Genomic DNA, 24,028 nt, shown 5'->3' with positions numbered 1-24,028 from the left:
GCACTTGCTCAAAGTGATTGAGCCTCTCAAGCAGATTTGACCCATGACCTATTCACAGAGGTGAGAGTGCTACCAAGGGTGTAAAGTTTCCCCTACATCACCTAACCTGAACCAAGAACAGATGCATGAAACACTGTCTGCACTTGATGGAAATCACTACCTTCAGAAGAAATAAAAAAGGTGAAAATAAAAATTGACCCAGATAACTGTTGAAAGAAAATAAAAGCCTCCTTCAAATTCTCGCAGAGCATTACCTTGTTGAATGACGGTTTCTCCTGCAATGTGAGTCACTGGAAACATGGCATCAAAGATGTCACTGCAAGGGAATGAAAACGGAAGAAAATTTGAACAGCTTGAAATCTTCATAGTGTAGAAATAAAATTTCCTTGGCAAACTAAACATTGATCATGGAAATAATACTTTCAATTTCTAAAAAAAAAATGTTTATCACGAGCAAATATTAAAATTTCACCCTACAAAAGCATTATTGACAGACATATCTCAGTGTATGAATTTCAAATGCCAGATCTTATCAACTATACTATTTGGCTCAGCCACATCTCAAGTCACCATCCACATTGTTGAAATATCAGCTATCTCTACCAATTAAGAGTCATTGCTAATAAGTACATACTTCACGAACATAGAGAACTGTTTCAAATCTTGTCTTGCACATATAACTTGCGTTATTTACATAAAGCCAATAACCATCCAAACATATCACATGACAGTCCTCACTTATTCTTGCAAGAAAAGGTGATACACAATTGAAGACAGCAGAGACTAACTGGAAAGGGAAAGCACGCTGGCATGTACTAACCTCCATTTGGAAATAATTTTGGTTATTATGAGATAGTTCATTGCTAAATTTGTTGCCAACGGCAAGGTGGAAATCATCGAAGATCATGGTATCATTATACTTAAACAGCATCTCCTATCCCACCTGCTCTTCATCCCACGATCTCTTCTAATTTATATGCTACAGCTGGGACAAGGATGATATACAGGTTCACCATCCTTTATCCAAAATCCTGAAATCCGAAAAGCTCAAAAATTCTCGTGAAGATTTTTTTCTCCATAACAAGGTTGTTTGACATGCATTTAACCCAACTCCACACCCATCCAACCCCTGTCACTCAGATGTGACGTGGGGGGACATGACCCAGCACTGGCAGGCATAGGTGCGTCTGCTGTTGGGTAAGACTTTTTTAAAAATGTCACCATTAATCTGTCACTTACTCCGAAATTCAAAAAAATTACGAATTACGAAAACCAGCTGGTCCCGAGGGTTTTGGATAAAGGATTATGTACCTGTATTAATGATATCTCCCCATTAAACCCTGCTCACTACAACTTACTTTTGGACCTTTTCTTTCAGGTGGTCAGGAAGTGAAGAGTTAGCAAAAAGGTGATGACAAAGATAGAGTCATTTATTTCATTAGGTAACATTGCACATATCTTGGAGAATAAATTAGAACTGTGATCTGCAATTGCTGAGACACTGACTAGGAGTGTGCTACATCTCAAGTGAAAGACAAGGATAGTATAGGTTAAAGCTTGCTGGAAACCAAGATCACCAGTTCTGCTGCAGAGGCCTTTCATAGGCAATCTATAGAAGACTGATCACTCGAGACGAAAAAAAATGCTTGATGCATTGGAAAGTTTATCAGAAAACCCTGGATCAGTGTTATGACTGAGATGGCAGAAGTGCATTGTCATCCCACTACTGGCACAGAGTCTGTCCCTGTTGCTCAAAAGGGAAAGGTGGTGGGGGGGGGGGGAGAAGAGGGGGAGGAAAGAGAAGAGGAGTAGAGAATTAGTCAGTCATTTTAGAACTCCATAGTTAGGGGAACAGATAGAAGATTCCGTGAGATCGAGAGAGACTTGCGGTTGGTGTGTTGCCTCCCAGGTTCCAGGGTCGGTGATGTCTTGGATTGTGTTTTTGGGATTCTTAAGGCGGAGGGGGAGCAGCCCCAAGTCATGGTCCACACAGGCACCAACATAGGTAGGAAAAGGGATGAGGATGTGAGGCAGAAATTCAAGGAGTTAGGGTGGAAGCTTAGATCTAGAACAGAGTTGTTATCTCTGGTTTGTTACCCATGACACGTGCTAGCGAGGCGAGGAATAGGGAGAGTGAGCAGTTGAACACGTGGTTACAGGGATGGTGCAGGAAGGAGGAATTCCGATACCTGGATAACTGGTGCCCATTCTGGGGAAGGTGGGACCTCTACAAACAGGATGGTTTACACCTGAACCAGAGGAGTACCAACATCCTGGGGGTGTGGAATTTGCTAATGCTCTTCGAGAGGGTTTAAACTAGTTCAGCAGGGGGATGGTGTTATGAAGATGTGGGCGTATTGTACCTTTAAAAAAAGCTAAAAAGCTAGCAGAACTACCCGACAGCATCAAGTGTTCTGAATAAGATAAAATGTAACATATGGTCAAGCAGCTAGGGTAGCTGGTTGCCTGGAGACGAAAATAAATTTGAATTCAGCCAGTTTAAATTATACTCCAAAATACCAACCTCCAATCAAGTTGAATTTAGTATATTGACAATATTAAAAATCAATTAAACAACCAGATGCTTTGGGGTATAAGACCAGGGAAAATTGAACAGCTGGGGAGAACTGCCAAAAGACCAACAGATATCGACTGCTAATCAGAATTGTCTGACCGGTACCTGTCGAGAGAAGGAGTTTGCACAGACAGAAACAGAGACACTGACCTAGAGAGCAAATTCTGCAATAAGAAGATTTGACAGCTGGCTGGTTTTGAAATTTGAATTTTTCAGTAAATTTTATTTGGGTTTTTTTCAGACTAGTATTATAGAAGGGAAAGTAAAATATAGGTTAGAGGAAGGACTTGTAAATAGTTGCTAGTTAATTATTCTCTGTTATACTTTAGGAAATAAAGCTGTTAATTTTTACTTGAAATAGTTCTTGGCCTCTCGAATTTTCACAGATTAGTGCACGAGATAAATCTTTTCTGTGTTGCTGGTTTAAATTAAGCAGGAGAGTTTACCCCATGTCGTAACAGTGGGAACCTAAATTGTAGTTCCATGTGTACAGGCAGTTGAGAGTAGTAAGGTCACAAATAAGGTTTCAAGGTTGCAAGAGTAGACCGGTAAGCAGGAAGGTGGTTTGAAGTATGTTTACCTCAATGCCAGATACATCCGAAAAAGGTGGGTGAACTTGCAGCATTGGTCGGTACCTGGGATTCGATGTTGAAGCCATTTCGGGGACATGGATAGAGCAGGGACAGAAATGGTTGTTGCGGGTTCCAGGGTTTAGATGTTTTAGTAAGAACAGGAATGGTGGTAAAAGAGGGTGAGGTGTGGCATTGTTAGTCAAGTAGAGGAAATGTGGATAGCAGATGCTGGAGATCAGAGCTGAAAAATGTGTTGCTGGAAAAGCGCAGGTCAGGCAGCAACCAAGGAGCAGGAGAATCGACGTTTCAGACATAAGCTTATGCCCGAAACGTCGATTGTCCGGCTCCTTGGATGCTGCCTGACCTGCTGCGCTTTTCCAGCAACACATTTTTCAGCATTGTTAGTCAAGGACAGTATTATGGTGGCAGACAGGACGTTTGATGTGGACTTGTCTACTGAGGTAGGATGGGTGAAAGTTAGAAACAGGAAAGGAGACATCACCCTGTTGGGGGTTTTCCAGAGGCCTCCAAATAGTTCCAGAGGTGTAGAAGAAAGGATAGCAAAGATGATTCTGGACAGGAGCGAAAGTACCAGGGTTGTTGTTATGGGGGACGAGAAATGCTATAGTTGGAGTACTTTAGATGGGTCAATTTTTGTCCAATGCGTGCAGGAGGATTTCCTGACACAGTATGTCGATAGGCCAATAAGAGGCAAGGCCGCATTGAATTTGCTACAGGGCAATGAACCAGGCTACATGTTACATTTGAAGGTAGGTGAGCACTTTGGTGATAGTGACCACGATTCAGTTCTGTTTACTTCAGCAATGGAAAAGTATAGGTATCTGCCGCAGGGCAAGAGTTAAAGTTGGGGGAAAGGCAATTATAATGCAATTAGGCAAAATTTAGGATGCATAGAATGAGGAAGGAAACTGCAGAGGATGGGCACAATTGAAATATGGAGCTTGTTCAAGAAACAGCCACTGCGTGTACTTGATAAGCATGTACCTGTCAGGTAGGGAGAAAGTGGTCGAGCGAGGGAACCATGGTTTACTAAAGAAGTTGAATCTCTTGTCAAGAGGAAGGAGGAGGCATGTAAAGATGAGACATGAAGGGTCAGTTAGGGTGCTTGAGAGTTACAAGTTAGCCAGGAAGGACCTAAAGAGAGCGCGAAGAAGAGCAAGGAGGGGACATGAGAAGTCTTTGGCAGGCAGGATCAAGGAAATCCATAAAGCTTTCTGTATGTATAATCAGGAATGAAAGAATTACTAGAGTAAGATTAGGGTCAGTCAAGGAAATATTGGGAAGTTGTACGTGGAGTCAGAGGAGATGGAAATGACGCCAAATGAATATTTTTTGTCAGTATTCACACTAAGAAAAGACAATGTTGTCGAGGAGAATACTGAGATGCAGACTATTAGACTGGACGGGATGAAGTTCATAAGGAGGTGTTAGCAGTTCTGCAAAGTGTGTAAGTCGCTTGTGCTGACTGCGATTTAACCTAGGGTTGTCTGGGGAGCTAGGGAGATGATTGCAGAGCCTTTGGCTCTGATCTTCATGTCCTCATTGTCTACATGAATAGTGCCAGAAGACTGGAGGATGGCAAATGTTGTCCTCTTGTTCAAGGGGAGGAGAGACAACCTTGGTAATTATAGACCAGTGAGCCTTACTTTATCCACAACCAAAGTGTTGGAAAGGATTATAAGAGATAAGATTTATAATCTAGAAAGAAATAAGCAGATTAGGGATAGTCAACACAGTTTTGTGAAGGGTACGTTATGCCTCACAAACCTTATTGAGTTCTTTGAGAAGGTGACCAAACAGGTGGATGAGGGTGAAGTGGTTGATGTGGTATATATAGATTTCAGTAAAGCGTTTGATAAGGTTCCCCACAGTAGGCCACTGCAGAAAATACAGAAGCATGGGATTGAAGGGGATTTAGCAGGTTGGATCAGAAATTGGCTAGTTGTAACAAGACAGAGGGTGGTAGTTGATGGGAAATGTTTATCCTGCAGTTTAGTTAGTATTAGCGTACCGAAAGGATCGGTTTTGGGGCCACTGCCTTTTGTCGTTTTTATAATTGACCTGGAGGAGGCCATAGTGTCATCCACAAATTTACTAACCATCTTTCTAAAGTCAGTGGAGTTGTTGACAGTGCAGGAGGATGTAGTAGATTGCAGAGGAACACAGATCAGCTGCAGAGTTGGGCTGCAAGGTGTAAAATGGAGTTCAATGCGGAAACGTGCGAGGTGATTCACTTTGGAAGGAGTAACAGGAATAGAGTGTACTGGGCTAATGGTAAGATTCTTGGTAGTGTGGATGAGCAGAGGGATTTGGTGTCCATGTGCATAGATCTCTGAAAATTGTCACCTAGGTTGATAGGTTTGTTAAGAAGGCATACAGTGTGTTGGCTTTTATTGGTAGAGAGATTTAGTTTTGGAGCCATGAGGTCATGTTATAGCTGTACAAAACTCTAGTGCGGCCGCAGTTGGAGTATTGCGTACAGTTCAGGTTGCCGCATTATAGGAAGGAAGGGGAAACACTGGAAAGGGTGAAGAGGAGATTTACCGGGATGTTGCCTGGTATGGAGGGAAGGTCTTACGAGGAAAGGCTGAGGGACTTGAGGTTGTTTTCGTTAGAGAGAAGGTTGCGAGGTGATTAATAGAGACATACAAGATGATCAGAGGATTAGATAGAGTGGACAGTGACAGTCTTTTTCCTTGGATGGTGATGGCTAGCATGAGGGTACATAGCTTTAAATTGAAGGCTGATAGATGTAGGACAGATATCAGAGGTAGGTTCTTTATTCAGAGTAGTGAGTGTGTGGAATTCCCTGTCTGCAACAATAGCAGACTCATTAACATTAAGGGCATTTAAATGGTCATTGGATAAACATATGGATCATAATGGAATCGTGCAGGTTAAATGGGCTTCAGATTGGTTCCACAGGTTGGCGCAACATCGAGGGCCAAAGGGCCTGTACTGCACTGTAATGTTCTATGTTCTATGTTCTGTGTACTTTATGGTTCGCAACATAAATGTGAGCGTTTCTCAGAAAAGATCCATTTTGTTGAAAGTTTTTGTCTAGTTTTCAGAAGGCCAATTTGTAAGAATACCAATTTAAAAGGAAAACCAACATTTCATGTGAGAACAGTATTGATTTGTGAGCAAATAGACTATTAAGTGTGACCATTGAAAATGCAGCAGTTATTGCTTGATAGTTAACTGCCAGATTTTGTTTAAATTTTAAACAGTGAACTTGATTTCTATTGATCAAGTCACTGTCCTGAGAATTGAAATGAACCATTCAAAACAACACAATGCATCTACATATTTGCTCTCTTTGTCTGCAAAGAGAGGAGCATTGTACACTGGAATATCTAGTTTCTAGTACATATAATTGCACTAAACTGACAAACCTGAAATGGCTGTTCATGCCATTCTTTATACATGCAGAATTGTCCAGCAAATGCCCAATTGCAGAATCACATCTAACAGACAGTTGTTTTTTTTTCAAGTGGGTCTGATCAGTACCTTGTTGTGAATAGCCAAAGTGAAAGTGCTACTGTATATCACACATACAGTCCTAAGGTTGCTACTTGCGGTACTGAGAAGTGCCCAGTCTACCTCAGATTACTCATAATATATTTCAATAGTTTGAGAACACGTGAAACTCGCGGTTTCGGATTACTACTTCACAGTATCAACACAAATGGTGTTTACCATTAACCACACGAAACTGTCAAGCTAAAATGACTTCCTAATAAGTAATGTGCTTATATAAATTTCAGTACTGGTGTAATGTCAGGCATGTGGGCTGCATGTCCCAAAGACTCTGGCAGATCACATCAAACAGCATATCCCTTTGGCTGTATGTAAGTAGCAAGATTAGATTAGATTACTTACAGAATGGAAGCAGGCCCTTTGGCCCAACAAGTCCACACCGACCCTCCGAAGAACAACCCACCCAGACCCATTCCCCTGCATTTACCCCTTCACCTAACACTACGGGCATTTCAGCATGGCCAATTCACCTAACCTGCACATTTTTGGCCTGTGGGAGGAAACCAGAGCACCCGGAGGAAACCCACGCAGAAACAGGGAGAATGTGCAAACTCCACACAGACATTTGCCTGAGGTGGGAATTGAACCTGGGTCTCTGGCGCTGTGAGCCAGCAGTGCTAACCACTGTGCCACCATGCCGCCCACATAGTAGTTTCATGGGCTATCCATAATATTTCGTAAAATTTGGGCATCTGATTAACCACTGTCCCCTCTTTGTTCACAAATATGTATTGAAGTCTTTTTTAAGGATGTCTTTGTATTGTTAGTACTGACCAGCTTCATGTAATTCACAAAAATGATTTGCATGGGAATTCTGTAATTATCCAAGGAAACGTGGCCTGCCCATTTAACTTTCTAGATGGAGACTTCAGTTCAGTACCGAACCTCACTCTTTGTGAAATTGTCCTGCTTGAATTCTCAAGATGAACCTCTGGTGTTTTTGATGGAGAAGATTCAGAACTTTGATGTGGCACCTTTCATAAACCAAGGATTTTGCACCATACAGCATAACAGCAAGGACATGGGTCAGTAAAGGTGATGCAATGCTGCTTCTGACACAATCATGCAGTTGGCCACAGTCAGAACATACTTGCTGCCTGTTTGCACAAATATTTTCATCAACTGAGGCATCAGAGAGTACATTGTCAATTATGAAATTTGTTCTCCAACTTTGAGAATGATACAAATCAGTGGTTATATCATATTGCACTACACATGCAGTGTCCTGATGCAAGTATAACTTTGATCTTGGAAACTTCAACAGCACAACTACCAATACCAGTTTGGTGTCTTTCAATGGCATTATCAGCACTGAATCCCACATTAATGGCAACTCCAGGATGCTGGTAATCAGAAACTGAGCTGCCTCAGCAGTATCGATATCGTAGACAGATTCAAAACATATGAATCGTATTGATCACCACTTTCAGCATTTACTCCATCAGCTGACAGCAGTGACTGCAGTCTGCATGACATACAAGACACACTGCAGTAACACACCATAGCTCCTATACTAACACTTTCCAAACCTGTTGCTTCTACTCCCTGGAACAAGGATAAGATCATCACAAGTATGAAAATACTATCACTACGAGTTGTCCCCCAAGCCCCACACTCTATTTGGAATTTTATTGTTGTTCCTTTCCTCTCACTGGGTCAGAATTCAGGAACTCCCTCAAAGCACTTTGGGAGTACTTCCATTGGATAGGCATAAGGGAGAAGTACTGGATGTGGTGGTGTATTTAGATTTTCAGAAGATTTTTGATAAGATAGCTCATAAAAGGTTATTGAGCATTGTTAACACGTGCGGATGATATATTGGCATAAACCAAGAATTGATTGACAGACAGGAAGTAGAGTGAGAATAAATGGTTCTTTTTCCAAGTGGCAGTCAGTGACTAGTGTGGTTTTGCAAGTATAGTTCTTGGGCCCCAGCTATTCATGACACAGGTAAATGACCTGGATGAGGGAACCAAATGCAACATTTCCAAACTTGCTGGCAATACCAAAGTGGGTAAAATTGAGAGTTATGAGAAGGATGTCAGGAGGTTACATGATGATTTTGATGAATTAGTGAACAAACACATAGCACAACTCAATGTTAAAGTTAAACTCTTTGATGGGGAAAACTGGAAGAGTATTGTTTAAACTGTTAAAAATCTGTATGTCCTTTTATCCCAGTTAATGAAAGTAGATGGGCAGATACAGTATGCAATTAAGGTAAATGCTTTGTTCACCTTCACTGCAAGAGGCTGAGTAGAAGTTTACTACAGTTATACATTGCCACACAAGGAGTATTACATGCAGTTTTGATGACCCTACCAAAGAAAGGTCATACTGATCACAGATGGAGTGCAGTAGACATTCACAAGGCAGACAACAGGGAGAGTAGAACAATCATATGAGCAGTGATTGGTTGAACTGGACCCATGCTTAGTGGTGTTTGGAAACATGACAGAGGATTTCATTGAAATGTATAGAATTCAAACCAAGCCAGACGGACTAGACGCAAGGATGTTTTTCCAAGTTGGGGAATATAGAAACAGGAGACACACTCTTGCAACAAATTTGGCCCCTCACTGAGTGAACCTGTGGAATTCCCTACTACATAAGGCTATGGAGGCCAAGTCACCAAATATATTCAAAAGAGAGAGATCAATTTTTAGATTTTTAAGGCATTAACAGTTAAGGGGAGAAAGCAGGAATATGGCATTAAGCTAGAGGATCAACCATGATCATATTGAATGGTGGAGCGGATTCAAAAGACTGAATGGTATCCTCCTGCTCCAAATTTGTATGCTTCTGTGGTGCAGTGGTTCAAAAACGCAGGTCACCACCACCATTCAGGTACATTTAGTGACGGGAAGCCAAGACTGATTACACCCACATCTTGTAAAATAATCTGAAAAAAATCTCCAATCTCTCAAACACAAATAGTTTGTTGTGGTTCTGTTCGCCGAGCTGGAAATTTTTGTTGCAAACGTTTCGTCCCCTGTCTAGGTGACATCCTCAGTGCTTGGGAGCCTCCTGTGAAGCGCTTCTGTGGTGTTTTGTCCCAGTCGAAGTCATGTTGCTTGTTGTCTGCGTGTGTGGCTAAGGATAGCTGGTCGTGGCGTTTCGTGGCTAGTTGATGTTCATGGATGCGGATCGGAAACACCACAGAAGTGCTTCACAGGAGGCTCCCAAGCACTGAGGATGTCACCTAGACAGGGGACGAAACGTTTGCAACAAAAATTTCCAGCTCGGCGAACAGAACCACAACAACGAGCACTCGAGCTACAAATCTTCACCCAAACTTTGAACAAATAGTTTGCCCATGCAAGCCTACTAACAGTGCTACAGATAACAAAAGCGTCAAACATGTCAAACACTTCCAGTGTGCTTTCAGAAATGGAGAATAATTGTTGAAACACAGATGCTAATGAGTTGCAACATCTGAAAGATATGTTCCATGTTTGTGAGAGGTATGGAGATTGTATGAGGCTCACTTCCCCATAATTTTTGCTCCTTTCATAACTATCATGGAGAGGTTGTGTGAGCATTTTTCTGAGCTTCTCAATAGAGATTGCCACATTTCAGATTTTCTGCAAATGGAGTAGTTGCTCAGGAAAGAAAACTGGTCTCTTCCTCATTCCTCTGAAGGGGTGTCAACCTACATCAACCTACACTGTGTAACATTGGATGGAATACTATATAGTGTTGCTAATATATTCAGCTCCAGCCGAGGAGTCAGGTAAGATTAATTCCATCACCATGGTCATGTTTCTCAGCAATGTGGCCACTGCATTACTTGTTGTAGTTGCGGCTGAAGGAATTGACAGAATTTCAATGAGTGAAGTGGAAATTATCTTTCACACTGTTCCTCAAATTCTGGTGGGAGAACTACTCCTGGAACACCTTGTAGCTATTTTTAATAGCGTATTGATTGTGTTAAATTACAGATATTTTCTAATCAACCTGTTTAGACATTTTATTAGACACCTTGGGACTTGAATCTGGGCATAACTGCACTGCAGGGTATTAACTGGGGATTCACTACAGCACCTTTAAAAAATAAAACACAGACTAAAATTGCAGTTGTTGTGGTCATGGATGTAATTTTGTACCATGCAACTTTAAATATAAAAATGTTTAAGGATTGGGTCCATTCCATTCTATCTAAAATATAATAAATATTGCCTCCCACAGAAAGATCTTCTTAGTTTCTTCCTCTCTCTTCCACTCCAAAGACAGAGAAGTAGGTCACAGTAGGACTTAATACGAGATGCATAGGTACACAATCCTTTATCTGAAATCAGAAAGGCTCAGAAATCTTTATTGTGGAGTGTGAAGCGTCATCTTGGCGTGCAAACAGGTGACCTAACACCATTCCCACTCGAACTACGTCACTCAGATGTGACATGGCAGCATGGCCCAGCACTGGCAGGTGTAAACTGTGTCTCAGCGCTCATGCTATTCACGCACGCGTCTGCTGTTGGTGAAATTTTTTTTTAAATTACCTGTGAAAATATCATGTATTCAGAAATCTGAAAAATTCCCAAAAAACAACTGGCCCCAAGAATTTTGGATAAAAGATCGTGTACCTCCATTAATAGAATGCAAATGTCTGCTTCTTTTGTAACGATCAGGTATCCTAGATATTTCACTTACAAGAATATCAATCTGCTTGAACATGTTATTATACTTCTGCAGTAAATGGGACTTGAACCCATAAGTTCTGGCCCAGAATTATGAGCACTACCATTGCACCAGAAGATCCTCAAGTTTCATTTTCTAAGTTCTCAATATAGTTAAAATGATTCCTCAATCCATATACACTTAACCTTCTTTCAATTAAATGCTTATCCTGCTCTAGTGGACTGTATACACTCTCCCACTTGAGCATTATTCTCAAGAGAAAGTAACCTAAGTCTAGAAGAAGCTGGCACGTGACAATGGCTTCAAGTCTACAAAAAATATTTCACTTCTATTCCACAGAGACATTTAAAATTTAAAACCACATAAAGCACCAAGTGTGCAAAATTGTCGCATCATCCAGAGGAAGCCAACCAGCAACTAAGTAATTGATGATCCATTTAAACAGTACTGGTGGATCTTGCCCACTACTTAAGGTGTAATCAGTTGTACAAGCTTCACAGAAAGTATAAGCTGGAACACTCATCTTTAAAATGGCAGCAATGGTCAAATCAACATTGCCTGTGACTGACAATCATGGTTAGAGACAAAAAAAAATTGTAGATGCTGGAATCCAAGTTAGACAAGCAGGAGGCTGGAATAACACATCAAACCAGACAGCATCAGGTCGTGGTGAAGTCAGCATTCTGGATGTAACCCATCTTCAGGGCTGGGGGTTGGTGTAAGGGGAGCTGCAGATAGAGAGGGTGGTGGGGACAGGGTGGTGAAGTGGGGATAAGTGAAGATAGGTAGAGAGTACGACCTAGTTGGTCAATGGGAGGAATAAATCCAGTGAGTGGCCATGAGAATTGAGAGAGGGAGGGGCTCAGAAGGGAGGGTATTTGAAATTGGAGAACTCAATGTTAAGTCCTCTGGGCTATAGATTGCCCAGGCAGAAGATGAGGTGGTGCTCCTCCAATTTGTGGTTTGGTTCAGTGTGGCAATGAAGGAGGCCAAAGATGGTCATGTCAGAAAGGGAGTGAGAAGGGGAATTAAAATGGGCGGTCACTGGGAGGTCCGGCTGAGATGCTTGGCGAACTGTTCCCTCAGTTTATGTTTGGTCTCCCCGGTGTAGAGAAGACCACATTGGGAGCATCTGATGCAGTAAACTAGGTTTGAAGAGATGCAGGTGAACCTGTGTCTCACTTACCTATCTTCACTGATTCCCACTTCACCACTCTGCTCTGCCAATACCCTTTATCTGCTGCACTCCTTGCACCCACCTGAAGAAGGGATACACCTGAAACATGGACTTCACCTGATGCTGCCTGGCTTGCTGTGTTCTTCCAGCCTCCTGCTCATCTATGACTGACAATCGTGGTTTACCTGCTTTAACGCTACCAATACACGTTCACTTTGCAAATGCCAAATCTGTGCTCGGGTGATGCATAGTGCCCATTTGCATCGTAAGTGTTTAACAGACTCGAGCTAACCCATATTGGTACTTACAACTTTTGCGACATTCATAATTTGTGAATTTGGACTTATTTATGAAAGGGTTTTCAATGTCTGTGCACAGGACATTTGGAAAAATCTGCATCAGTGTGCAGAAAGCAGAATTGTGGAAGCCATGATATACCATCATTCAGTGCATTAGATTAATTTACAATTGTACGCTGGCTTACCATTCCGCAAGTTATTTCAAGAAACTTTGGCATAGTTTTTGAATAATTTGCACGAGTACAAAAATTATTCTTGCATTTTCAGGAAACTTAAATCTCAGCCATGTTGACCATTAAATGTTATTACTGTGGCTTATCTAATCGCCACTCATCGCTTTGTCTTGTTTTCACAAATAATTTGATCAGGTTAAATTGTATTTTCCAGTATTCCCTATTTGCCTTTCTGTAAAGTTCAGAAGAGCAGCTTGAGACAAACCAGAGTATGCTTTCATTGTGGCAGTGTGTACTTAAACCCTGATCAAACCAGCACGAATGCCTGTCAATAGAAATTTAAAATGAAAAACAGATTAGTCTTGTCTAGCTTTGATTCACAGACTCCTTTGAGTTTAACAGACTTCAGTACCCTGCCTGAAGCAAGTCCAAGAGAATTAAACTGAGGGGAAGAGTTACAGTTTGGGTATATTGATATTTTTGTATATGTCATCATATTTCTGCATCATGTATTTTTATGGGCATCTGGTTCACTTTGTAAATATAAATAATTGCACATGAAAGGTTTGTCTATGGTTTAGTTTAAAAGTACATGACAAAATAATGTTCATTATTGGGGAGGTGGTCAGCTTCATGTGGATGTTACAGGAATTAAAAGGTGAGGTAATGGCTTAGTGGTATTATTGCTAGACTATTGATTGAGATGCCCAGGTCTGAATCCCACAATGACAGATAACGGATATTTGCCATTGTGCAAATTTGATAAATGATTACATACAGTATTAAAATAACAAACTGAAAATTTAGGTTAAGATTCAATTAAAATTTAGGAACCCTAAGGAGACCATTCTGCATGAAATTTTGGAGAAGGTTTGTAACTCAGGTTGTCCATTTGTTTGATGACCTGGTGAGTTTGTTCTCAGACATCTTGTAGGTAACATCATCAAGTCTCCAATGAAGCGTTGGTATTGGTGCTCTATCCCACTTGCTATTTATGTGACTTTGTTTGTTGTGGTGGGTGATATCATTTCTGGCTTTGTTTCTGAGAGGTTGATAAATAAGGTCCAGATCCATATGTTTGTTAAGGCCTGGTATTCAACCCAAAATAAACAAACCAAGACACATAAATAGCAAGCAGGACAGAACACCAAAATCTCACCAGAGGCACACTGATGATGTTACCTAGCATGGTGAGGTAACGTCCAAGAACAAACCCACCAGCTCAGCGAGCAAACCGACAACCTGACCATTTCACATGCTATCCCTCCCTGTGCGGATATAAATTAAACACCAACTGGTATCTGACACCTGTCATCTTGTGATGACTGTCCTTAATATGTGCACCTGTCTAAAGGCCTCAAAAATCACCATCCAGGGATAGTGGGGTTATGTTATTAGAAGACACAGGTTCAGCTTCAATCCATTATATTTCAGAAAAATGACAGGCAACCTGATTAAAACATAATATCTGGGGGACTTGATGTTTCCTCCATTTCCTCCTGTCAAAGTGACTAAACTAGGGAACATAGTTTAAAAATAATTGATCATCCTTTTAAGACAGATGATGAGCAATGTTTTCTCTGCGCTGAAGAAAAGTGGAGGCAGAATTATTGAATATATTTAAAGCAGAGGTGGATAGTGTTGTCCAAGTGTATAACAATCTGAAAGATTTAATGCTTAGAAATACTTTGTGCACTGCCCACTATGAAATCATTTGGGCTTGGCAGCATACAAGTTTAACTCTCAGGAGAAGACCAACCATCTAAACATTTCTTAGTCTCTGGAACAATATCTATTAAATCAGTGTAACTTGCATATGGTTGCAATCATGCAGTAAACTACATAAAGTTTAAGACTAGAACTGGTTAAACTACTAAGTGGTTTTCCTTCAACACATTAGACCCAGATAATGGTGTCCCCTGCCACTCTGAAAAAAATGGATAGCAACAAAATTGCCTAATAGTGAACAATATTAAGGAGAGTTCACACTGGATGAGCAGCAGTCTGGATCACTCACAACAGTTTCTTAACTATCATTTTGGGATGCTTTCTCCATACCTTTTTTTAAATGCAGTAATTAATTTCATCACCATATTATTGTGATTACTTTAAAAAACTCAAATGTAAAATTCAACTGAGTAATGTATTGTAAACTGGAGGAACACCAAATGTGATGTTTTGGAAGCACACATTACCTATTGTTTTCGTTCTTTTGAGACTCTGATGCCCTAATGGGCAATTTAATTGAAACTGCTGAGGACAATTCATGGTGATCTTGACAACATTCTTTGAACTATACTGACATTCTGAATTAAAGTTCTGTGAATAGGTTCTCCAGATTTTGAAAATCAATATTTCACAAGTACTTTGTAACTAAGGTAAACTACATTCAAATCAAACCCAAGAACTTCCCAAGTAATCTACACCGATAGACATAGAATATGTTGACTGTGAGCCTAAGCTTACCATTAGCTACACAATATCCAGCCTAAAAGTTGAAAACAAATGCTGGTCAGGCAACATCCATGGAGAGACAGCAAGCTAACTGAGTCTAGATGACGCTTCAAAGCTGGTGAAGTGTGGAGGTGGCAGCATTTATGATATAATTTCACGGGGGTTGGGGGGGGGCAGGGGGAGTGGTTTGGTGGTGGTGTGGGGTAGTAGGGTATAGAGTGCTGGGGAGAAAAGGTGTTGATAGATCAGATTAAGTAATCGGAATGTGAGAATGGCAGAAAAGTGGTGCAGACAAACACGAGGCTGGAAGAACACAACAAGCCAAGCAGTACCAGTAAGTGGCAAAAGTCAACGTTTCTATACTAGCCCTTCTTCAGGGTGAGATGTGAGGGCAAGGGGAGCTACAGAAAAAAAAAAGAGGGGGGCGGTCGGGATAGGGTGTGATAGTGATAAGCGGACACAGGTAATGGGTACGACCTGGTTGGTTGATGGAAGGGATTAATCTGGTTAATAGGTGGAATGGAAGGGAGGAGGCAGGGCTGGAAAGGGAGCTGGGGTATTGGTGGGGAGGTTATTTGAAATGAGAGAACTCAACATTAAGTCCTCTGAGCTGTAAGCTGCTCAGATGGAAGATAAGGTGCTGTTCCTTCAATTTGTAGTCTGATTCACTGCAGCAATAAAGGAGGCTGAGGATGGACATGTCAGAGGGAGAATGGGTGGGGAAACTGAAATGTGCGGTGACTGAGAGATCAGACTGGCTGTTTCGGGCCGGGTGAAGATGTTCGGTGAAACAGTCACCTAGTCTCTGTTTGGTCTCAACAATGCAAAGACGACCACATTAGGAGCAACAGATGCAGGTGAACCTCTGACTTAGCTAAAAGGACTGTTTGGGGCCCTGGATGGAGGTGACGGAAGTGGTGTATGGGTAGGTGTTGCATCTTTTTCAGTTACAGGAGAAGGTACAGGAGGGGGAGGTTGGAGGACTTGATGGGGAGTGTGGCACAAATCAAGGAGTGGCAAATGGAACTGTCCTTGTGGGAGGCAGGGAGGGGTGGGGACGGGAAGATGTTCTGGGTAGTAGGGTCTAATTGGAGTTGGTGAAAGTGTTTGAATATGTGGAGGCAGAGGCTGGTGGGTTGAAAAGTGAAGATAGCTTTATAATGTTTTGGGGGGGTGATTTAGAGCAGTGGAGGGGGGAATGGACATGAGGTGAAGGCTATCTGAATGACAGAGAGGGAGCAAAAACATTGTTTAAAGGGGAGGACATCTTGGATGCTTGGGAGTAGAACTTCTCATTACAGCAAATGAGATGGACATAGAGGAATCGGGAAAATGGGATGGGGTTTTAATCCAGCTCCCTCTGTTTCTCCAGCCTCCTGTTTGTCTACATTGGATTCCAGCATCTGCAGTTTTTTTTAAATCTCAGAACAATAGTGTGTCTAACTGCCAGACTTGAAAGAACAGACAATCCCACTGGGGTGGAGAGAGAGGGGACAGAGGACATAGTGACAGAGAATGTAACAAGTAAAACCAGAAGAAATGAGAGTTGATTCACAATTTGAAGGTGTTGAATTCAATATTAAGTCCAGAAGGCTATAAAGTGCCGAATCTGAAGATGAGATATTGTTCCGGCAGTTGTGCTGTGGTTTACTGGAACACTGAGGACAGACAAGTGGACATGCAAGCAGGCACTGCTAAAATGACCACAAGGAGGTCAGGGCCCTGCTTGCACACAGACTGGAGGTGTACTGCAAAGTGGTGACACAGTCGGTTTACTTTCTCCAATGAAGAGGTACAGGTGAAATGCTGCTTCACTTGGAAAGGCCGTTGAGGTCCTTGGATGGTGAACAGGTGGTGAAGGGGCAGGTGTCACAGGGGTAAGGGTTTGATGCAGAGACTTTTGCCAAGGACGTACAAGTGGGCAATGGCACAGGTTTGAAAGAATCTGTGTCAATGTTGCTGCAGAGTGGAGTTGAGGAAGCACACATGACTTTGCATGTTGTTGATCTTGGATCACAGGATACAGCAGGAGCAGCAGTCTGAAGAACGTTGTATGTCCTGAAGATACTTGTAAGCCTGGGTGGATTCTAAACATGACAGGTGAACCACCTGATGAAGGAGCGGCCCTCCGAAAGCTAGTGTGTTTCCAATTAAATCTATTGGACTATAACCTGGTGTTGTGTGGTTTTTAAACTTATGACAGGTGAAACTTGAGTTAAAATCCATGTGGAGTAAAAGTTCAAGTTGTCGGCAGTCGCTGAGAAAGGAAATATGGATGTGGAAGCAAGGTTTGGCAAACACTTTGTCGAACACCAGCAGCGAAATGGAAAGCAACAAAGGTGTACAAGGTGAAAGAGGCAGCTAGAATTCCTGTCAGAGGGAAGAGCAAAACTTATTCAGGGTAGGCATCCCTCAAAGAGACGTGGCAGTCGATTAAACACAGATCGCTTAATCTAAACTATCAACATCCTTTCTCTGCCACTCTATACTGCCCCACTCCATACACACAGCACACTGTCCAAGGTAGTGCATAAATACTGCCCCCTCCACAATTCACTTCCACTCTGAGCAAGTCATTTCGACTTGAAATGTTAGCTTGCTCTCTCCATGGTTGTTGCCTGACCCGCTGTAATCCCCAGCGTTTGTTGTTTTCAGTTGAGATTTCAGCATCTGCACTTAAAAGTTGACTGCATCTAATGGCATTACTATTCCCAGTCAGAAAGTATGTGAGGAGGTAACTCCATCTCAGTCACATCAGACGACTAAATTTACAAGTGTATTTTGCATATAATTGTCCTCCTTCAATTACTGTACAATGTTAGAGAAATAAAAGCCTTAGTTCTAACAGTCATTAGAAGTCTCAACGAAGAAATGAAACCAGACGGACCACCTGGCATCAACCTAGGCACCAGAAATGACAACAGCAAAGACAGATCCTGCAAAGTCTTCCTTGCTAACATCTGGAGGCTAGTGCTAAAATTGGAAATTACCATACATACGAGTCAAGCAGCAGTCTCACATACTCATAAACATGGAACCATACCTTACAGACAATGTTTGAGACACCACCATCAGCACCAAGAGTTGGCAGAAATTCAAAAATGAAGTCCAGTCCCAGTTTATTAAAAATGTCATTGTCTGAAGAAATTTTGAACACAACTATGATTCATACAGAGGGCTTGCAAAGTCATGATGCAGAATAAAAGTCAAACAACAGTACCCATTTCTGAAGACCTTTTTCTTTGTGGTTAAGTGCCAGAAAATGTTAATGACATTGTATCACAACAATATGGGAGCAAACAAGTTATGAGCTAAATGTCAGATGTCAGTGGCTAAAAACCTAAGCAATTCTTACCAACTTGACATCAATTAAGGGCTTAACATGCAGACTTGACCTAATCTATCAGCTATAACATAACAACAGTCGAAGCAAGTAAGTTTTTGGGGGAATTTGACAAGGTAAATTCCAGAAGTAGTTTTGAAATGGAATCAAAAACTTGGGGGTTGGGGGGGCATGGTTTAAAAGTAAAAGGGGTTTTGGAATTAAGCAGAAGATATGCAGGAAATTTCTATTCTCAGATTGCTAGTCTTTTCTTATAAGCGGGTGAATGGTTTGGTTGCTTTTTAAAACCCCTCTGAGTTATTCACAACAAATATCTTTATTTATTTTGGCATACAGCTTTATTACACATCAAGTCAGGATATAGTTAACACTATCAAAATGAAGGAGTCAATTAAACGCCTTTGAATGAAAGGAGGAAGGACCTTTATGATATGCCAACTCAAAATAAACAAAACAGATGCACAAACACAGTAAGTCTTAATAAACTTAAAATCTTAATACATACAGGAAGGTAGTTTAGAAACAGTAAACGTTATACACTTTTGAAATGTTTTAAGAGTTCTTGAGATATTGTCTTGAACCAAGCATCACATTTGTTTAATTGTTAACTGGTATTCACAACAAGGTTCATCAATATCTTTGAATTCTTGGAGAGTTATGTCTCCCAAAGTTACTTTCTCACCAGGTCCAGTTGTTGAGGGAAACATGATAACAGCGAGACAAAGTGAGGAGGTCTTAATGTTCTTGCTTACAAATCCATTTTGAGTCTCTCTGCTTTGTTGCTCAGAAGCTGCTGAAGTAATTCAGCACACTTTGAGTCTGGCTTTATTATCTTTCCAAGCTGCAGGTAAACCTTGCATTTTGCAATATTTCAAATTATCATCCAAGTGCGAACTAAAACAAGAGGTACAGATTGGAGTTTCTTGGCACATGACTCTGGTGCTTGGTTTCAATGTTTTTCAATGAAATAGTCATTTAAGTGCATTCAATTTCATTTACTCCATAATGGTCTCCTGGACTTGTCTCAATCTGAGGTCGGGTGATCACGGTCGCCATTTGTCAGTTATGTGTCTTTTTAAAAACCAATTTCATCTGTGAAATGTTTCAGGTATAACAACCAGAAGTTGGAAACTAAAGTTCTCTAGCTTGTCTTTACACTTCACAATCATGATATTTTAGAATTCTTTATGCCAAAGGCTGGGTCATTAAATATATTGAAAAATGTGTTGCTGGCAAAGCGCAGCAGGTCAGGCAGCATCCAAGGAGTTTATGCCCGAAACATCGATTCTCCTGCTCCTTGGATGCTGCCTGACTTGCTGCGCTTTTCCAGCAACACATTTTTCAGCTCTGATTTCCAGCATCTGCAGTCCTCACTTTCTCCTCATTAAATATATTGAAGGCATAGCGAGACAGAATTTTGAGTGGCAAAAGGATTTCAAGATTACGGAGGAGCAGACAAGGAAATGGACGTGTCCAAAACTAAATTAGCCATTACCTTATTAATGACAAAGCAGGCTTCATGGATCAGATGGTACACTCCTGTTCCCTATTTCTAACGATCAAAAACAGTTCATTCTAAAAAGTGAATTGCATGAATTATACTTTATTCTAGAAACTGGTCAATCACAGCAAATAACAATTGTTCTAAATAAGAATCTATTTAGATTTTCCCACCAAGTGTTAGATTTGCATTTATAAAATATGGAGAACAGCTTTTTCTTGATTTCCCCGCCCCCCCTCCCCAAAATATAATAAGCTCAAATGTCCTGTTTGGAGTTAGTGCTTGGTGAATGAGATATAGGGCACCTGTCACCATGGCTCAGAGGGACCATTCCCACATAATCTTCCACTGCACACTTCATTCAATACACATTCAGATTCTGTGGCACCCTTACGTCTTTTGAGAAGGTTCCACGCAATAGATTAGTGGGCAAAAGCTCATGCTATCAGAGGTACTGTATTGCCACGGATAGAGAACTGGTTGCCAGAACATGAAGCAGAGAGTTGGAATAAACAGGTCATTTTCAGAGTGGCAGGCAGTGACGAGTTGGACACCACAGGGTTTCAGTGCTGCGACCCGAGCTGTTTGCAATATACATGAACAATTTGGACAAAGGAGTTGAATGCAAATAACACGAACCTGACAGTATGTGCTGCGAGGAGGATGCTGAGAGGCTGCAGGGTGACTGGATATGCTGACTGAGTGGGCAAATGTAATATAATGTTGATAAATGTGAGGTTATCCACTTTGGATGCAAAAACAGGAAGGCAGATTATCATCTGAATGGTGGCAGTTTAGGAAAAGGAGGTGCAATGAGACTTGGTGTGTCATGGTGGGACAGTTGCTGAAGATTGGCACACAGGTGCAGCTGGCAGTGAGGAAAACTAATGGCATGCTGGCCTTCATAGCAAAAGGATTTGAGTACAGGAGTAGGGGCTTCTTGCTCCCATTATATTGGAGACAGTGAGGTCTGCAGATGCTGGAGTTCAGGGTTGAGAGTGTGTTGCTGAAAAGCACAGCAGATCAGGCAGCATCCGAGGAGCAGCAGAATTGACATTTCAGGCCGGAGCCCTTCATCAGGAATAAGGCCACATCTTGAGTCCAGTGTGCAGTTTTGGTCTCCTCGTCTAAGGAAGGACACTGTTGCTATTAAGGGAGTGCGGCAAAGGTTCACCACTGATACCAAGTATGGCAGGACTGACTGGGCTTGTACTCATTCGAATTTAGTAAAATGGGAAGAGGATCTCATAGAAACATATAAAATCTTGATGAAATAGGACAGACTAGATGCAGAAAGAATGTTCCCAATGTAGGGAGAAGTCCAGAACTAAGGGTCACTGTCCAAGAATAAGGGACAAGCCGTTCATGACTGAGATGAGGAAGAATTTCTTCACTCAGTTGTGAAACTGTGGAATTCTCTCTCATAGAAGGGTGTTGGGGTCAGTTTGTTAGATATATTCAAGAGGGAGCTGGACGTGGCCCGTGTGGCTAAAGGGATCCATGGGGTTTGGAGAAAAAGTATGGATGGGACACTGAAATTGCATGATCAACCATGATCATATTGAATGGCAGTGTAGGCTTGAAGGGCTGAATGGCCTACTCCTGCACCTATTTTCTATGTTTGTTTCTCGTGGAATCATACAACAGGAGAGGTGGAAGTGTTTACCACTGTCAGGGCCTTCCAGCAAACATGCTGTTGGCACCATTTTTAAAATCTAGCTGCAAAGCACTTCATACATTTCAAGTCAGGAACATGTCCTTGTACGGTGGCATTCAACAAATGTAACTGTGGCCATAGCCCAGAAAAGAAAGCCAACACCCCACTTTGCTGTCATGGACCTGCAGGTTCTAATATATGGAGTGGAGAAGAACAGGACAATGTTTTATCCTGTTGACCAAAGGAGGCCACATCACTCAGCCAGTTTGAACGGAAATAGCAGTTGAGATCAACGTGGTATGGAGGGTAAAAAAGGAGCACAGCACTACAGAAAGGCGGCGAATCATCATCTGCATGGATAAATGACATCATTTTCGCTCTGCTCCCTCACACTCATTGGGCATTCATTCATTCCAACTCTGCCACTGCATATCTCACTAAGACACTCAGACTACAACTGTCATGGTGGAGCTGAAGTTCCTCACTCCAGAGGAGGAGAAAATTATTCATTTAGATGGAAAAGAGCAATCACAATTCATTTGAGAACAGGAGTCCTCAGTGTCTAAATAACACAGTAATTTTAATCGTGCTGTGCTACACTGGTTCCTCTCACAATCAGTGCTAAATGAATCTTAACTTGTACAAGCTTCTATCCCTCTCGGACAAGCAATTCTTTTATTTCTCTAATGCAGATTCCCACAGCACCCAATGAAACACAAAACAAAAAGAAAGAAAAACGGAACTTGCTGGAGAAACTCAGCAGGTCTGGCAGCCTCTGTAGACAAGAAAGTAGAGTTAACATTTCAGATCCAGTGACCCTTCTTCAGTATTCTGTTCTGAATCTAAGTTTTTCCAGCAATTTCTGTTTATTTTTCATATTTCCAACATCTTATAGAGTCGTAGAGATGTACAGCATGGAAAACAGACCCTTCGGTCCACTCCGTCCATGCTGACCAGATATCCCAGCCCAATCTAGTCCCACCTGATAGCACCCAGCCCATATCCCTCCAAACCCTTCTTATTCATACACCCATCCAAATGCCTTTTAAATGTCGCAATTGTACCAGCCTCTGCCATTTCCTCTGGCAGCTCATTCCATATACGTACCACTGGACGGCACGGTGGCTAGCACTGCTGCTCACAGCACCAGGATCCCAGGTTCGATTTCAGCCTCGGGCGACTGTCTGTATGGAGTTTGCACATTCTCCCAGTGTCTGCGTGGGTTTCCTCCGGGTGCTCCGGTTTCCTCCCACAGTCCAAAACATGTGCAGGTCACGTAAATTGGCCATGCTAAATTGCCCATACTGTTAGGTGCGTTAGTCAGAGGGAAATGGGTCCGGGTGGGTTACTCTTCGGAAGGTCGGTGTGGACTTGTTGGGCCGAAGGGCCTGTTTCCACACTGTGGGGAATCTAATCATCTAATCTAATCTAACCATCTGCGTGAAAAAGTTGCCCCGTAGGTCTCTTTTATATCTTTCCCCTCTCACCCTAAACATATGCCCTCTAGTTCTGGACTCCCTGACCCCAGAGAAAAGACTTTGCCTATTTAACTTATCCATGCCCCTCATAATTTTGTAAACCTCTATCAGGTCACCCCTCAGCCTCCGACACTCCAGGGAAAACAGCCCCAGCCTATTCAGCCTCTCCCTATCGTTCAAATCCTCCAACCTTGGCAACATCCTTGTAAATCTTTTCTGAACTCTTTCAAGTTTCACAACATCTTTCCAATAGGAAGGAAACCAGAATTGCATGCAATATTCCAACAGTGGCCAAACTAATGTTCTGTACAGCCACAACATGAGAGATAAGCAGCCTCTTCATAAATCCCAAGGATGAAACAAGTTACAATGATTAAGAAACTGTGACGTCATATGAGCAACTGACTTTTTTTTAATACTAGCAATCTCTGATATCATGAATCACCAACAACTGTTTCTCCCTCTTGAAAGAGGACACACAGATCACACAGACAATTCTCCTTCTCTAAAGACCTTGAGGTCTGGTAGGATTATGGTGACTTCAGTGTTTTTACCCTAAATGTCAATTGGCCATGTTATATGTAAATAACTGAAAGCAGC

The 24,028-nt window shown here is 41.8% G+C and overlaps 1 protein-coding gene across 2 annotated transcripts in view; it reads right to left on the bottom strand.

Moving 5' to 3' along the window:
- prkar1b (protein kinase, cAMP-dependent, regulatory, type I, beta) overlaps window positions 1–24,028 on the bottom strand; it is a 201,174-nt gene that overhangs the window by 77,607 nt on the left and 99,539 nt on the right. For both annotated transcript variants that reach the window (XM_043711347.1, XM_043711348.1), the window contains exon 5: window positions 255–316. In XM_043711347.1, the coding sequence (XP_043567282.1) occupies window positions 255–316 (62 nt within the window). The remainder of the gene's footprint in view (window positions 1–254; window positions 317–24,028) is intronic.

Source organism: Chiloscyllium plagiosum, chromosome 21, assembly GCF_004010195.1.
Source record: "Chiloscyllium plagiosum isolate BGI_BamShark_2017 chromosome 21, ASM401019v2, whole genome shotgun sequence".
Taxonomy (NCBI): domain Eukaryota; kingdom Metazoa; phylum Chordata; class Chondrichthyes; order Orectolobiformes; family Hemiscylliidae; genus Chiloscyllium; species Chiloscyllium plagiosum.
This window is presented reverse-complemented; position numbering and strand designations above follow the sequence as displayed.